This window comes from Solea solea, chromosome 7 (assembly GCF_958295425.1).
Source record: "Solea solea chromosome 7, fSolSol10.1, whole genome shotgun sequence".
In the NCBI taxonomy this organism is placed as follows: Eukaryota; Metazoa; Chordata; class Actinopteri; order Pleuronectiformes; family Soleidae; genus Solea; species Solea solea.
This window is the reverse complement of record NC_081140.1, coordinates 4,575,193-4,593,191: the sequence shown is the minus strand read 5'-3', so window position 1 is coordinate 4,593,191 and position 17,999 is coordinate 4,575,193. Positions and strand designations below refer to the sequence as shown.

Genomic DNA, 17,999 nt, shown 5'->3' with positions numbered 1-17,999 from the left:
GCGACAGCACTGCTGAGAGCTGGTGATCGTGAGCTGAATCACAACCCGTTCAGCCGTATTTCAGTTCAGTGACTGAAGCACTGAACGATTCTGTGAACAAATCTTTTTAATGAACCGATTCTAACGATTCAGTTCCACCGAAAACAACTGCTTTGCCAGTTTGTGTGTTTGTGTCATGGCAGGTTTGTGGAGGAGGAGTTACTATAGTAATGGAAAACGAGAAATGATTTCTGAAGAGCTGGAGGTTTAAACTAGAGCTGAAACAATTAATAGCTGAATCGATTATTAATCGATTACTAAATTAATCGACAACTATTTTGATAATCGATTAATCGGTCTGAAGCTTTTTTCATGATTAAAACAAGATTTCCGATTGTTTTAAGCTTCTTAAATGTGAGCGTTTTCTTCATTTCTTTGCTCTGGATAACAAAGAAATCATTAAAAGTGAAGCAACATTTTTTAAGGTTTTAATCGAGAAAATAATCGACAGATTAATTGTTTATGAAAATAATCGTTAGTTGCAACTCTAGTTTAAACCTGAGCTTGTCCGGGATTTGCTGTTTAATTCTGTTGTAAAGTGATATACTGTGTTTTTTGTCTTGATAGATCTTGAACAGATTCGGTTGCTAATACTTTTTGACTCTTGTGCAGGTCAAAGTTATCGGTCCAGACAATAAACCAGTTGCCAATGAGGTGGTGGAGCTATCGACACCTAAGTTACAAGTCAACCTCACCACAGACAAGAGAGGCATGGCTGCGTTTTCGCTGGACACGTCCCTCTGGACTGACAATGTGTATCTATCGGTTGGTGATCGTCTTTTGTGCTTTTTCTGTGCTTCTGTTTATTGTAGCACAGTCAAATCAGTCCAGTTTAATTGTTCACCAGTTTGAAAAAGAAATGTGGATTTGACTCTGATGTCAACAGGTGAAGTTTCATGTGGAGGAAGAGACGTATGATCCCGACGTTATCGCACCGCAGTACAGGAGGGATTCACTCAACGTCCCCGTATTTTACTCCAAGAGCAGCAGTTTTTTGAAGCTCATGCAGCTCAGCGAGAAGATCGCCTGTGTCCAAGATGCAACCGTGCATGTTCAGTACATCATCCAGGGGGCGGAGCTTAAGACGGGACAGGAAGTCCTTGACTTGTTTTACCTGGTACGTGTCATGTAACGACCGACTATTTTAAACTCTGTCTCTTTGTACTTTTTTCACAGAAATCACATTAAATGAAGTCCACTCACAGTAGACCTGCAACTAACGTTTATTTTCTCAATTAATCGTTTATTTGTTTGCAACATAAAATGTTGAAAAGTGTAAATGATGATGTTCTCACATGTCTTGTTTTGTTCACAAACAAACTTTCTCTGTCAAATGGAAATATTCACATTTAATTAAGAAGCTGAAAAATCAAACATTTGTTTTAATTATTAAAAGCTTCATAGTTATAAAATAGTTGATTTATTTAGTAATGAAGTAATGAATCAATCCATTAAGTCTGGAAATGTCATTTTTCCACACTAAGTGTACACACTCACACACTCACTTACTACATCTGTGTTTCTGTGTGTACTTTGTTTGTAGGTGATGTCCAAAGGTGAAATCGTGCAGCACGGCCATCTTGCATTGGCTGTTAAAGTGGGAACAGGTAAAAATGTAACTTTAACTAAGATTGTCACGTTGCTTTAGCATCGAGATGTTCAGTAGCTCTTAATCTTAAGTGTATTTTATTTTATTTTGGAAGTTGTTGTATTTTTTTTTCTCCACAACAATCTGGTGAGAAATGATCCAGTCACAACCCCAGGGCGAAGAATCGCAGCACTAAGCGACTGACCTGCTCACGTGTGCACACACTGCTCATGCTTCCTCAGCACATGACCGCGAACGTTCACAGCCAAAAATGACTGACTGACCCGAGCTTTATGCCAACAAAGACGACACACATCAGTATCTTACTAACAGTTATTACAGTATAGACCCTTTCATTGTATACAAACATTCCAAGCCTAACGAGAGTGCGCGGACAGTTTGGGGTCAGAAAACATCATAACAGGTCAGCGAATAGCATGTATGTCCACGGTCCTCCACTGAATAATTCTGAATATGTTCTTTCGTCGTCGATTAAGAACCGAGAACAATACCTAAATAAATTAGTACTAGCTGTCGGCAATAGTCTGCCTGACCCAGCTTCCATAAAAGATTGGGTAGATGGTATTAGCAAGTGGCTAGCTATTCACTTCTACCTTATAGATAAAGCTAGCCCGTACACACGAGAAAGTCTATGCTCATACAAGTCTTACAAGGAGCGTTTTTAGCACACCATGTTTACTTGTCAGCACGCTAGTCGGCTGGCAGCTAACTACAAGCTAGCTATGCCCACAAGCTAAGACCACAACATAACTTTATGCAGCATAGGTTTCATATACATATGTGCATTGATACACACATTTCTGTCAAATCCAGGCTTTTCATCTTAATCTAACAGAAAGAGCTGATAAACGATAATTTACGTGAAATGAAGTGAGCGCTACAAACGTGAGCCTCTTTGACTGCAGTAGCATCACCATAGTCTTCTCTTTTTAACGCTTGGAGCCACAGACCATGTCTGACCCTGTAGAGATTCTGAAGAACTTGACACCATTGCTGGTTCTATTTTCACAACCAACTACGTTACAAGTTGGCATCTTATGTGTTGGACTGTTGTACAAGTTAATGGTACGAGTGTGTTTTCTGACCCCAAATGCCGCGCGCACATTTCTGTGACGTGGCTCTCGAAAGGGTCTATATCCCAGTGTGAGGACGCTATTGAAATAGTCATTTGTTTGTCTTTGTTTTCTGCTTTAGTCAACAAAGGCCAAGTGTCCATAACTCTACAGCAGGTGAAAAACCTGGCTCCATTTGCTCAGGTGGTGGTTTACAGTATGATGCCCAATGGAGAGGCTGTGGCTGACAGCCAGGACTTCCCCATTCAGCAGTGTCTCAATAACAAGGTAGCTTTCATGTACATGTTCCGTGACAATATGTTTTCAGATAATATACAATTGTTTCATATTTGTTCATTCATACTTTCTGTATAGAATATTTTACAATCCTGTTAATAATTGAATTCCGCACTAACAGACATTATCACCTTTATGTCAAATTATGCATTATTTGCTTGGTAAATTGATTTTTGTGTGAGTTTAAGAGTGTTTTTTTTTTTTACAAATACTACAAGACAATTGTGAATTGAAATTATTTTCATCCACACACAAAAAAAAACGGTCCATATTTTGGTTCATGAATTTCAAGCTTTAATTCCATCCAATAAAAAGTAATGGTGTTGCCACAGGGCAGCTGCCGGTGAGTTGACATTGACTGATGTCCCATGATCACATGATCAGAGCCTGTCAGTGGTCTGTTATTCACAAATAACAACGTAGAATGTAGTAACTGACCAATCAGAATCTAGGATTCAGGCAGGCCATGTATGCGCAGCCTGATTTTCATGATGTAGCTAGTTTTAATAACATTTCATTAAGATTAAGATTCTTAGAGGTTAAAGGACAATGTCTTGTAGGTGTGTTGTGTTGAATTTGTAATCTATTGGAAAATGAATGTAGCGATACAGAGGAAAACGATGAACTGTGGGAAAATGCAGGCTCCCCCTTGTGGCACTTACTAATAAATCATTAGGACTGTATGTTGGCATGGTAGACAACTTTTTCATGTAAGTGATTGTTATAATATAACAGTTAATAATTGTATATTATCGCATATTATGCGATAACGAGTGACTCTCCACTTTGTTGTCTTTGCAGGTGTCTCTGAAGTTCTCTTCTGTCCAGAGTCTTCCAGCAGAGAAGACCACACTCAGTCTCCAGGCTCAGCCGGGCTCCATGTGTTCCGTCAGGGCCATTGACCAGAGCGTTCTCCTGCTGCAGCCAGAGCAGGAGCTCTCTGCCAAATACGTACGTCGGCGAGTCCCTACTGCGTGCACAACTCTTATAGTCACATGAGGTTGATCCTCCTGTAGTTACTTTCGATGAGAGGCTTCAAACTCATGCAATGGATTTCATGTGGCCTGCTTCTTAAATGTGTGAGCATTTTGTTGGCCTCATCATTAACACACTGTTTGTGTGCAGGTTTACAGTCTGCTGCCTGTGAAGAGGATGTCAGGATACAGCCATTACGTTGAAGACAATGAGCCATATCCCTGCTTGGAGACTGATCTCATAATGCACGCTCCTCGTCGAGCACAGCGATCGATGTACTTTGGACGTTCTGATGAGAAGGATGATGTTTACAGCATCTTTGAGGTAGGACATTATTTTGATTGATCTTTATGTTTCTGTTGAATGTCTTTAGTCTCTTATCTTTTTTCTATATCTCTCTCCATCATAATTTCATCACCAATCTCTTTCTATCTCTTTCATTCTAACTAAATCCAATTTTTGTTCTCCCTGTGTCCTTCTACCCCTCTCTTTCTATTCTTAGGTTTCTTTTATCTATCTTGTCCTTTAACTATCAGGGTATTTGGATCTTATTTAAAAGGTCCAGTGTGTAATGATTAACAACATCTAATGGTGAGACTGCAGATTGTAACTCCTCCAATCACCCGCCTGTTCCAAAGCGTGTCACGTGAACTACAGTGACCTTTGCGTACCAGGAAGGATTTTTTTTCTTCTTCTTCTTCTTCTTCTTCTTCTTCTTCGCAGAGTAAACTTGTGTTCCAATAATTGAAATGAATGCTCTGGCTGATGTGTCTGTTCGGGCTGTTGTAGAAACTTGCTGGTGCAAGTATGTTTGTTTGCATAAACATACTTGTGGGGATTATATTCATTATCTGCCAATAAACCATCTGATATGTTGCATGCTGGACCTTTAAAGAATGTATATGAGTACTAACAATACAACTTGTGTCTCTCTCTCTCTATCTATCTATCTATCTATCTATCTCCCCTTCTAGAAAGTTGGAATCAAACTCGTGACCAACTCTGACGTGAAAAAACCTCACAACTGCTTCCAATTATTTTCCGTTGAAGCTTTCCTAGGTATGATTTACTCAATGTCTCATGATGCCGCTTGTATTTGACATGGACCATTAAACATTATATAACGACTCTATTTACCAGACATTTTCACAAAAGCATTACCATTTGTCAAAATGCCAAGAACTGTGTTACTCATCCAATAGGAAAAAAAAGTAGGAGACTGTTTGTTTATTTTCTGGGAACTGGTTTTAGTTGGGTAAGTTGTATAGTAATAATTATTATCATTATTACTTCTTCTATTTGTTTTTTTTAGACGAGGATGACGCGCTCGTTCCCATGGCCGTCAACATGATGCCAGAAAATGCAGAGGTTCCTGTGAAAAATAAAGAAGCGAAGAAGGAAACTATCAGGACCTTCTTCCCTGAGACCTGGATCTGGGATCTAGTTTCTGTGGGGTAAAAAAAAAAAAATTATATCCTGTTAAAAAAAGACAGAGAGTGTGTTTTCTCTATTCCTAGATGTATGTATTATACCACTGGCCGAGTATGTAATGGTTAGAATGTAGTTAAACAGAGCGAGAGCAGAAATCTTAAAGGTGACATGGAATGCTTGTATTGCACATATATGTTAGTTATGGAGGTCTACTTACATATATTAACTTGTTTTCATGGTCACGTATATGTTAGTTATGGAGGTCTACTTACATATATTAACTTGTTTTCATGGTCACGTATATGTTAGTTATGGAGGTCTACTTACATATATTAACTTGTTTTCATGGTCACGTATATGTTAGTTATGGAGGTCTACTTACATATATTAACTTGTTTTCATGGTCACATATATGTTAGTTATAGAGGTCTACTTACATATATTAACTTGTTTTCATGGTCACGTATATGTTAGTTATGGAGGTCTACTTACATATATTAACTTGTTTTCATGGTCACGTATATGTTAGTTATGGAGGTCTACTCACATATATTAACTTGTTTTCACGGTCACGTATATGTTAGTCATGGAGGTCTACTTACATATATTAACTTGTTTTCATGGTCACATATATGTTAGTTATGGAGGTCTACTTACATATATTAACTTGTTTTCATGGTCACGTATATGTTAGTTATGGAGGTCTACTTACATATATTAACTTGTTTTCATGGTCACATATATGTTAGTTATGGAGGTCTACTTACATATATTAACTTGTTTTCATGGTCACATATATGTTAGTTATAGAGGTCTACTTACATATATTAACTTGTTTTCATGGTCACGTATATGTTAGTTATGGAGGTCTACTTACATATATTAACTTGTTTTCATGGTCACGTATATGTTAGTTATGGAGGTCTACTCACATATATTAACTTGTTTTCACGGTCACGTATATGTTAGTCATGGAGGTCTACTTACATATATTAACTTGTTTTCATGGTCACATATATGTTAGTTATGGAGGTCTACTTACATATATTAACTTGTTTTCATGGTCACGTATATGTTAGTTATGGAGGTCTACTTACATATATTAACTTGTTTTCATGGTCACATATATGTTAGTTATGGAGGTCTACTTACATATATTAACTTGTTTTCATGGTCACATATATGTTAGTTATGGAGGTCTACTTACATACAGTATATTAACTTGTTTTCATGGTCACGTATATGTTAGTTATGGAGGTCTACTTACATATATTAACTTGTTTTCATGGTCACGTATATGTTAGTTATGGAGGTCTACTTACATATATTAACTTGTTTTCATGGTCACGTATATGTTAGTTATGGAGGTCTACTTACATATATTCACTTGTTTTCATGGTCACGTATATGTTAGTTATGGAGGTCTACTTACATATATTAACTTGTTTTCATGGTCACATATATGTTAGTTATGGAGGTCTACTTACATATATTCACTTGTTTTCATGGTCACATATATGTTAGTTATGGAGGTCTACTTACATACAGTATATTAACTTGTTTTCATGGTCACATATATGTTAGTCATGGAGGTCTACTTACATATATTAACTTGTTTTCATGGTCACATATATGTTAGTTATGGAGGTCTACTTACATATATTAACTTGTTTTCATGGTCACATACGTGTTAGTTATGGAGGTCTACTTACATATATTAACTTGTTTTCATGGTCACGTATATGTTAGTTATGGAGGTCTACTTACATATATTAACTTGTTTTCATGGTCACGTATATGTTAGTTATGGAGGTCTACTTACATATATTAACTTGTTTTCATGGTCACATATATGTTAGTTATGGAGGTCTTCTTACATATATTAACTTGTTTTCATGGTCACATATGTTAGTTATGGAGGTCTACTTACATATATTAACTTGTTTTCATGGTCACATACATGTGAGTTATGGAGGTCTACTTACATATATTAACTTGTTTTCATGGTCACATATATGTTAGTTATGGAGGTCTACTTACATATATATACTTGTTTTCATGGTCACACATATATGTTAGTTATGGAGGTCTACTTACATATATTAACTTGTTTTCATGGTCACATATATGTTAGTTATGGAGGTCTACTTACATATATTAACTTGTTTTCATGGTCACATATATGTTAGTTATGGAGGTCTACTTACATATATTAACTTGTTTTCATGGTCACATATATGTTAGTTATGGAGGTCTACTTACATACAGTATATTAACTTGTTTTCATGGTCACGTATATGTTAGTTATGGAGGTCTACTTACATATATTAACTTGTTTTCATGGTCACGTATATGTTAGTTATGGAGGTCTACTTACATATATTAACTTGTTTTCATGGTCACGTATATGTTAGTTATGGAGGTCTACTTACATATATTAACTTGTTTTCATGGTCACGTATATGTTAGTTATGGAGGTCTACTTACATATATTAACTTGTCTTCATGGTCACATATATGTTAGTTATGGAGGTCTACTTACATATATTAACTTGTTTTCATGGTCACATATATGTTAGTTATGGAGGTCTACTTACATATATTAACTTGTTTTCATGGTCACGTATATGTTAGTTATGGAGGTCTACTTACATATATTCACTTGTTTTCATGGTCACGTATATGTTAGTTATGGAGGTCTACTTACATATATTAACTTGTTTTCATGGTCACATATATGTTAGTTATGGAGGTCTTCTTACATATATTAACTTGTTTTCATGGTCACATATGTTAGTTATGGAGGTCTACTTACATATATTAACTTGTTTTAATGGTCACATACATGTGAGTTATGGAGGTCTACTTACATATATTAACTTGTTTTCATGGTCACATATATGTTAGTTATGGAGGTCTACTTACATATATATACTTGTTTTCATGGTCACACATATATGTTAGTTATGGAGGTCTACTTACATATATTAACTTGTTTTCATGGTCACATATATGTTAGTTATGGAGGTCTACTTACATATATTAACTTGTTTTCATGGTCACATATATGTTAGTTATGGAGGTCTACTTACATATATTAACTTGTTTTCATGGTCACATATATGTTAGTTATGGAGGTCTACTTACATACAGTATATTAACTTGTTTTCATGGTCACATATATGTTAGTTATGGAGGTCTACTTACATATATACTTGTTTTCATGGTCACACATATATGTTAGTTATGGAGGTCTACTTACATATATTAACTTGTTTTCATGGTCACATATATGTTAGTTATGGAGGTCTACTTACATATATTAACTTGTTTTCATGGTCACATATATGTTAGTTATGGAGGTCTACTTACATATATTAACTTGTTTTCATGGTCACATATATGTTAGTTATGGAGGTCTACTTACATATATTCACTTGTTTTCATGGTCACATATATGTTAGTTATGGAGGTCTACTTACATACAGTATATTAACTTGTTTTCATGGTCACATATATGTTAGTCATGGAGGTCTACTTACATATATTAACTTGTTTTCATGGTCACATATATGTTAGTCATGGAGGTCTACTTACATATATATACTTGTTTTCATGGTCACACATATATGTTAGTTATGGAGGTCTACTTACATATATTAACTTGTTTTCATGGTCACATATATGTTAGTTATGGAGGTCTACTTACATATATTAACTTGTTTTCATGGTCACATATATGTTAGTTATGGAGGTCTACTTACATATATTAACTTGTTTTCATGGTCACATATATGTTAGTTATGGAGGTCTACTTACATACAGTATATTAACTTGTTTTCATGGTCACGTATATGTTAGTTATGGAGGTCTACTTACATATATTAACTTGTTTTCATGGTCACGTATATGTTAGTTATGGAGGTCTACTTACATATATTAACTTGTTTTCATGGTCACGTATATGTTAGTTATGGAGGTCTACTTACATATATTAACTTGTTTTCATGGTCACGTATATGTTAGTTATGGAGGTCTACTTACATATATTAACTTGTCTTCATGGTCACATATATGTTAGTTATGGAGGTCTACTTACATATATTAACTTGTTTTCATGGTCACATATATGTTAGTTATGGAGGTCTACTTACATATATTAACTTGTTTTCATGGTCACGTATATGTTAGTTATGGAGGTCTACTTACATATATTCACTTGTTTTCATGGTCACGTATATGTTAGTTATGGAGGTCTACTTACATATATTAACTTGTTTTCATGGTCACATATATGTTAGTTATGGAGGTCTTCTTACATATATTAACTTGTTTTCATGGTCACATATGTTAGTTATGGAGGTCTACTTACATATATTAACTTGTTTTAATGGTCACATACATGTGAGTTATGGAGGTCTACTTACATATATTAACTTGTTTTCATGGTCACATATATGTTAGTTATGGAGGTCTACTTACATATATATACTTGTTTTCATGGTCACACATATATGTTAGTTATGGAGGTCTACTTACATATATTAACTTGTTTTCATGGTCACATATATGTTAGTTATGGAGGTCTACTTACATATATTAACTTGTTTTCATGGTCACATATATGTTAGTTATGGAGGTCTACTTACATATATTAACTTGTTTTCATGGTCACATATATGTTAGTTATGGAGGTCTACTTACATACAGTATATTAACTTGTTTTCATGGTCACATATATGTTAGTTATGGAGGTCTACTTACATATATACTTGTTTTCATGGTCACACATATATGTTAGTTATGGAGGTCTACTTACATATATTAACTTGTTTTCATGGTCACATATATGTTAGTTATGGAGGTCTACTTACATATATTAACTTGTTTTCATGGTCACATATATGTTAGTTATGGAGGTCTACTTACATATATTAACTTGTTTTCATGGTCACATATATGTTAGTTATGGAGGTCTACTTACATATATTCACTTGTTTTCATGGTCACATATATGTTAGTTATGGAGGTCTACTTACATACAGTATATTAACTTGTTTTCATGGTCACATATATGTTAGTCATGGAGGTCTACTTACATATATTAACTTGTTTTCATGGTCACATATATGTTAGTCATGGAGGTCTACTTACATATATTAACTTGTTTTCATGGTCACATATATGTTAGTTATGGAGGTCTACTTACATATATTAACTTGTTTTCATGGTCACATACGTGTTAGTTATGGAGGTCTACTTACATATATTAACTTGTTTTCATGGTCACGTATATGTTAGTTATGGAGGTCTACTTACATATATTAACTTGTTTTCATGGTCACGTATATGTTAGTTATGGAGGTCTACTTACATATATTAACTTGTTTTCATGGTCACATATATGTTAGTTATGGAGGTCTTCTTACATATATTAACTTGTTTTCATGGTCACATATGTTAGTTATGGAGGTCTACTTACATATATTAACTTGTTTTCATGGTCACATACATGTGAGTTATGGAGGTCTACTTACATATATTAACTTGTTTTCATGGTCACATATATGTTAGTTATGGAGGTCTACTTACATATATATACTTGTTTTCATGGTCACACATATATGTTAGTTATGGAGGTCTACTTACATATATTAACTTGTTTTCATGGTCACATATATGTTAGTTATGGAGGTCTACTTACATATATTAACTTGTTTTCATGGTCACATATATGTTAGTTATGGAGGTCTACTTACATATATTAACTTGTTTTCATGGTCACATATATGTTAGTTATGGAGGTCTACTTACATACAGTATATTAACTTGTTTTCATGGTCACGTATATGTTAGTTATGGAGGTCTACTTACATATATTAACTTGTTTTCATGGTCACGTATATGTTAGTTATGGAGGTCTACTTACATATATTAACTTGTTTTCATGGTCACGTATATGTTAGTTATGGAGGTCTACTTACATATATTAACTTGTCTTCATGGTCACATATATGTTAGTTATGGAGGTCTACTTACATATATTAACTTGTTTTCATGGTCACATATATGTTAGTTATGGAGGTCTACTTACATATATTAACTTGTTTTCATGGTCACGTATATGTTAGTTATGGAGGTCTACTTACATATATTCACTTGTTTTCATGGTCACGTATATGTTAGTTATGGAGGTCTACTTACATATATTAACTTGTTTTCATGGTCACATATATGTTAGTTATGGAGGTCTTCTTACATATATTAACTTGTTTTCATGGTCACATATGTTAGTTATGGAGGTCTACTTACATATATTAACTTGTTTCCATGGTCACATACATGTGAGTTATGGAGGTCTACTTACATATATTAACTTGTTTTCATGGTCACATATATGTTAGTTAAGGAGGTCTACTTACATATATATACTTGTTTTCATGGTCACACATATATGTTAGTTATGGAGGTCTACTTACATATATTAACTTGTTTTCATGGTCACATATATGTTAGTTATGGAGGTCTACTTACATATATTAACTTGTTTTCATGGTCACATATATGTTAGTTATGGAGGTCTACTTACATATATTAACTTGTTTTCATGGTCACATATATGTTAGTTATGGAGGTCTACTTACATATATTCACTTGTTTTCATGGTCACATATATGTTAGTTATGGAGGTCTACTTACATACAGTATATTAACTTGTTTTCATGGTCACATATATGTTAGTTATGGAGGTCTACTTACATACAGTATATTAACTTGTTTTCATGGTCACATATATGTTAGTCATGGAGGTCTACTTACATATATTAACTTGTTTTCATGGTCACATATATGTTAGTTATGGAGGTCTACTTACATATATTAACTTGTTTTCATGGTCACATATATGTTAGTTATGGAGGTCTACTTACATATATTAACTTGTTTTCATGGTCACATATATGTTAGTTATGGAGGTCTACTTACATATATTCACTTGTTTTCATGGTCACATATATGTTAGTTATGGAGGTCTACTTACATACAGTATATTAACTTGTTTTCATGGTCACATATATGTTAGTCATGGAGGTCTACTTACATATATTAACTTGTTTTCATGGTCACATATATGTTAGTCATGGAGGTCTACTTACATATATTAACTTGTTTTCATGGTCACATATATGTTAGTTATGGAGGTCTACTTACATATATTAACTTGTTTTCATGGTCACATACGTGTTAGTTATGGAGGTCTACTTACATATATTAACTTGTTTTCATGGTCACGTATATGTTAGTTATGGAGGTCTACTTACATATATTAACTTGTTTTCATGGTCACGTATATGTTAGTTATGGAGGTCTACTTACATATATTAACTTGTTTTCATGGTCACATATATGTTAGTTATGGAGGTCTTCTTACATATATTAACTTGTTTTCATGGTCACATATGTTAGTTATGGAGGTCTACTTACATATATTAACTTGTTTTCATGGTCACATACATGTGAGTTATGGAGGTCTACTTACATATATTAACTTGTTTTCATGGTCACATATATGTTAGTTATGGAGGTCTACTTACATATATATACTTGTTTTCATGGTCACACATATATGTTAGTTATGGAGGTCTACTTACATATATTAACTTGTTTTCATGGTCACATATATGTTAGTTATGGAGGTCTACTTACATATATTAACTTGTTTTCATGGTCACATATATGTTAGTTATGGAGGTCTACTTACATATATTAACTTGTTTTCATGGTCACATATATGTTAGTTATGGAGGTCTACTTACATACAGTATATTAACTTGTTTTCATGGTCACGTATATGTTAGTTATGGAGGTCTACTTACATATATTAACTTGTTTTCATGGTCACGTATATGTTAGTTATGGAGGTCTACTTACATATATTAACTTGTTTTCATGGTCACGTATATGTTAGTTATGGAGGTCTACTTACATATATTAACTTGTCTTCATGGTCACATATATGTTAGTTATGGAGGTCTACTTACATATATTAACTTGTTTTCATGGTCACATATATGTTAGTTATGGAGGTCTACTTACATATATTAACTTGTTTTCATGGTCACGTATATGTTAGTTATGGAGGTCTACTTACATATATTCACTTGTTTTCATGGTCACGTATATGTTAGTTATGGAGGTCTACTTACATATATTAACTTGTTTTCATGGTCACATATATGTTAGTTATGGAGGTCTTCTTACATATATTAACTTGTTTTCATGGTCACATATGTTAGTTATGGAGGTCTACTTACATATATTAACTTGTTTTCATGGTCACATACATGTGAGTTATGGAGGTCTACTTACATATATTAACTTGTTTTCATGGTCACACATATATGTTAGTTATGGAGGTCTACTTACATATATTAACTTGTTTTCATGGTCACATATATGTTAGTTATGGAGGTCTACTTACATATATTAACTTGTTTTCATGGTCACATATATGTTAGTTATGGAGGTCTACTTACATATATTAACTTGTTTTCATGGTCACATATATGTTAGTTATGGAGGTCTACTTACATACAGTATATTAACTTGTTTTCATGGTCACGTATATGTTAGTTATGGAGGTCTACTTACATATATTAACTTGTTTTCATGGTCACGTATATGTTAGTTATGGAGGTCTACTTACATATATTAACTTGTTTTCATGGTCACGTATATGTTAGTTATGGAGGTCTACTTACATATATTAACTTGTTTTCATGGTCACGTATATGTTAGTTATGGAGGTCTACTTACATATATTAACTTGTCTTCATGGTCACATATATGTTAGTTATGGAGGTCTACTTACATATATTAACTTGTTTTCATGGTCACATATATGTTAGTTATGGAGGTCTACTTACATATATTCACTTGTTTTCATGGTCACGTATATGTTAGTTATGGAGGTCTACTTACATATATTAACTTGTTTTCATGGTCACATATATGTTAGTTATGGAGGTCTACTTACATATATTAACTTGTTTTCATGGTCACATATATGTTAGTTATGGAGTTCTACTTACATATATTAACTTGTTTTCATGGTCACATATATGTTAGTTATGGAGGTCTACTTACATATATTAACTTTTTTTCACGGTCACATATATGTTAGTTATGGAGGTCTACTTACATACAGTATATTAACTTGTTTTCATGGTCACATATATGTTAGTCATGGAGGTCTACTTACATATATTAACTTGTTTTCATGGTCACATATATGTTAGTTATGGAGGTCTACTTACATATATTAACTTGTTTTCATGGTCACATACGTGTTAGTTATGGAGGTCTACTTACATATATTAACTTGTTTTCATGGTCACGTATATGTTAGTTATGGAGGTCTACTTACATATATTAACTTGTTTTCATGGTCACGTATATGTTAGTTATGGAGGTCTACTTACATATATTAACTTGTTTTCATGGTCACATATATGTTAGTTATGGAGGTCTTCTTACATATATTAACTTGTTTTCATGGTCACATATATGTTAGTTATGGAGGTCTACTTACATATATTAACTTGTTTTCATGGTCACATATATGTTCGTTATGGAGGTCTACTTACATATATTAACTTGTTTTCATGGTTAAAAACCTCCTAATCGCTGCAAACGAGCCGATCAAAATATCTCCTCACTGACGCTCTCGTCAGCCGCGCTGTTTCAGACCAAAACCACACCCCCAGAACGTGGACTGTGTTGTGATTGGCTAGCCAAAGAGAGCTTTCCCACTGTCCGGTGATTGGCCAGGTACCTGGAAGTGACGTAATAGATAGGCCAGCTCTCAGATACACAGCTCCCCCTCTGGCACGGTGGATGCTCTGCATCTCAGCAGCTACAACGAGAGTAGTTCTTCTTCTTCTGCGGTTGAATGTACGCAACCGGATGTGCCCGGACTAGTGCCCGCACCAGGAGGCGCTACGGTGGTGAGAGGAGTGGTGAGGTTTCCTGATGACATCATCAGCACACGGAAGTGCCGATCCACTTCACAGAGCCCAGGAAAACAATAAAACCCATATTTTCAACCTATCATCAGATTAAAAAAAAGTCCAGAATTACTTAAAGTTGTAAATGAGCGTTTGTCAAACTTTTTATACCAAGAAAACATTGAGCTCTCAAAGTAACACCATCATCACCGACGTTAAAACAAAGTGGTGTAAATAAGCCGAGCAAAGTCAGATACAGACTTTCCACAGGAGGAAGATTTAATCCCAATAGGATCATTTGCTCTCTCATCATCCTCCTCACACATACTTCACACACTGGTATAGTGGCATTAGATTTCCTTCAAGCACCACCAGAGGAAACTCCACAGTTTGAGAACCATGGATGTAGATGATTTGTGAGGCCCGTCCATGACAGCCTTTTCCAACTAGAAGCTCAAGTTTGTGTCACTCGGTGAACTCCTCACTCCCCTCACCAAAGTCCAGAGAGAGGAACTCTGGGATTTTACATGACAGCACGCAGCAGTTATTCATCCACTCATGGCTCCATCACTAAGTTTAAATGTGTTGTTTTGTGACTTCTGCGATTTCAAACACAGATTTTTGTTTCCAGTTGTAACTCTTGTTTGTCCGCACAGAGACGGCGGGTCAGTAGATGTGGAGAAGACCGTCCCCGACACCATCACCAAGTGGGAAGCTGGAGCTTTCTGTGTCTCCTCCATCGGCTTTGGCGTGTCCCCCAACATTGGACTGACTGCCTTCCAGCCGTTCTTTGTCAGTCTCACTCTGCCCTACTCTGTCATCAGAGGGGAGGTCTTCACACTCAAAGCCACAGTCTTCAACTATCTCACCAAATGCATGATGGTAAATGTGTGAATGAAGGCGACAGATATGAACCTTTCTGAGTTTCATGTATGAAAACGTTGCTGATTAACTTGACTTGTGGCTGTCGGCTACAGTTTGCCTGAACGTTTATCTTTCTGAGGCCGAGTTGAGAGGTTTTGAATGTTTAAAATCGTGTCTGTGTGCAGGTGAACGTTAAACTGACTGAATCAAACCAGTTCACCTTCAGAAACTGTGATGGCTGCCAGTACACTGTGTGTCTGTGTGGAGAGGAGAGCAGGACCTTCTCATGGATCGTCACTCCGACAGCTCTGGGTAATAACAGCACAGGTTACATGACGATGTCACACATTTCTCTGCTGCTTCTGATGTTTGTTGTGTCTGCTCTGAACATTAAACACGTAGACATTTAGAAATTAGAGATCAACTAGTGTATCGTGTTGGTCATCATTTTCATTTTAAGGCTCTTGAAGGTCGTCCTAAATAGACACAGGTCATTGAAAGTGCTTGATTTTTGTCTCCCTCGTCTGTGAAGACGCCACCTGCTGTTTCACGTGCTGCATTGCTTGATGTACGTGGACTGTAGGTCTACACAGAACAAACGTCGCGTCATAATTACTAGCGGTGTTGTGGACACTGTCTCTCTCCACCGTTGAGTTGACACGCATGCAGTCCACTAAACAAAGTGCTTCCTGCTGCTGCCACCTTGTGGAAATAGATACAGTTCTAATAAGTTTGTCATTAGGTCACTGGAGACGTATTTTCATAGAATATCATGAAACTGACTGATTTCTGATGTTTTTCTCTTTTATGAAGGGGGGTTCGAGCACTACTGGCCAATTAATCAGCCATCAGCTTTTTCATTCTTCAAATTATTATTTTGTTAATGTTTAAAAAATCACTATCTTTATCTATTTTCTCAAGTACGGGTCAAACTTGATTTGGAAGAATATTTAAACGACATTTATTCACGACATTTTGTTTTGAGTGATTCTTGCATTTCTATTTCACTTTGCTGCAATTATAGGACAGATGTTGTCACCTGAGAGATAAAACCTTCAAGTTTGCACATGTGGCCCTTCCACTGAGCTGCAATCTATACAAATAACACCATGCTGTAACCTGCTGTGACTTCTTAAGGGCTTTGCACATAATGACACAAAATTAGAAATAATTAAACGTGATGTGATCAAAAGAAAGATTTGTTAAAACAAATTTGGTCTCAAAAAGAAGCAGCGGCGGCTCAAGTCATTTCACTGAATAAAAAAAAAAAAATACACCAACTCTTCAAAATATTATTTCATATGTGTATATACATATACATATATATGTGTGTATATACATATATATGTATATACGCACATATATATATATATATATACACATATATATATATATATATATGTGTATATACATATATATATATATATATATATGAAATAATATTTTGAAGAGTTGGTGTATTTTTTTTTTTATTCAGTGAAACCAATACAGTGGACCAATACAGCCCATAATATCTTCGTTAATGAAGATGAGACAGAACAAGCTAATGAATCTCCATTAAATGTGTCGACAGCTGTTGCTGTTTCATATATATGTGTATATATACACATATATATGTATGTGTGTGTGTGTGTGTATATATATATACATATGTATATATGTGTATATATGTATGTATATATATATGTGTATATATGTATATATGTGTATATATGTGTGTGTATATAT

The 17,999-nt window shown here is 34.7% G+C and overlaps 1 protein-coding gene across 2 annotated transcripts in view; it reads left to right on the top strand.

The window, feature by feature from the left end:
* LOC131462736 (alpha-2-macroglobulin) overlaps positions 1–17,999 on the top strand; it is a 46,089-nt gene that overhangs the window by 11,122 nt on the left and 16,968 nt on the right. For both annotated transcript variants that reach the window (XM_058634227.1, XM_058634226.1), the window contains 10 exons: positions 652–804; positions 926–1,156; positions 1,583–1,646; positions 2,843–2,988; positions 3,799–3,948; positions 4,123–4,296; positions 4,947–5,031; positions 5,285–5,426; positions 16,064–16,289; positions 16,457–16,583. In XM_058634227.1, coding sequence (XP_058490210.1) covers positions 652–804; positions 926–1,156; positions 1,583–1,646; positions 2,843–2,988; positions 3,799–3,948; positions 4,123–4,296; positions 4,947–5,031; positions 5,285–5,426; positions 16,064–16,289; positions 16,457–16,583 — 1,498 coding nt within the window. The remainder of the gene's footprint in view (positions 1–651; positions 805–925; positions 1,157–1,582; positions 1,647–2,842; positions 2,989–3,798; positions 3,949–4,122; positions 4,297–4,946; positions 5,032–5,284; positions 5,427–16,063; positions 16,290–16,456; positions 16,584–17,999) is intronic.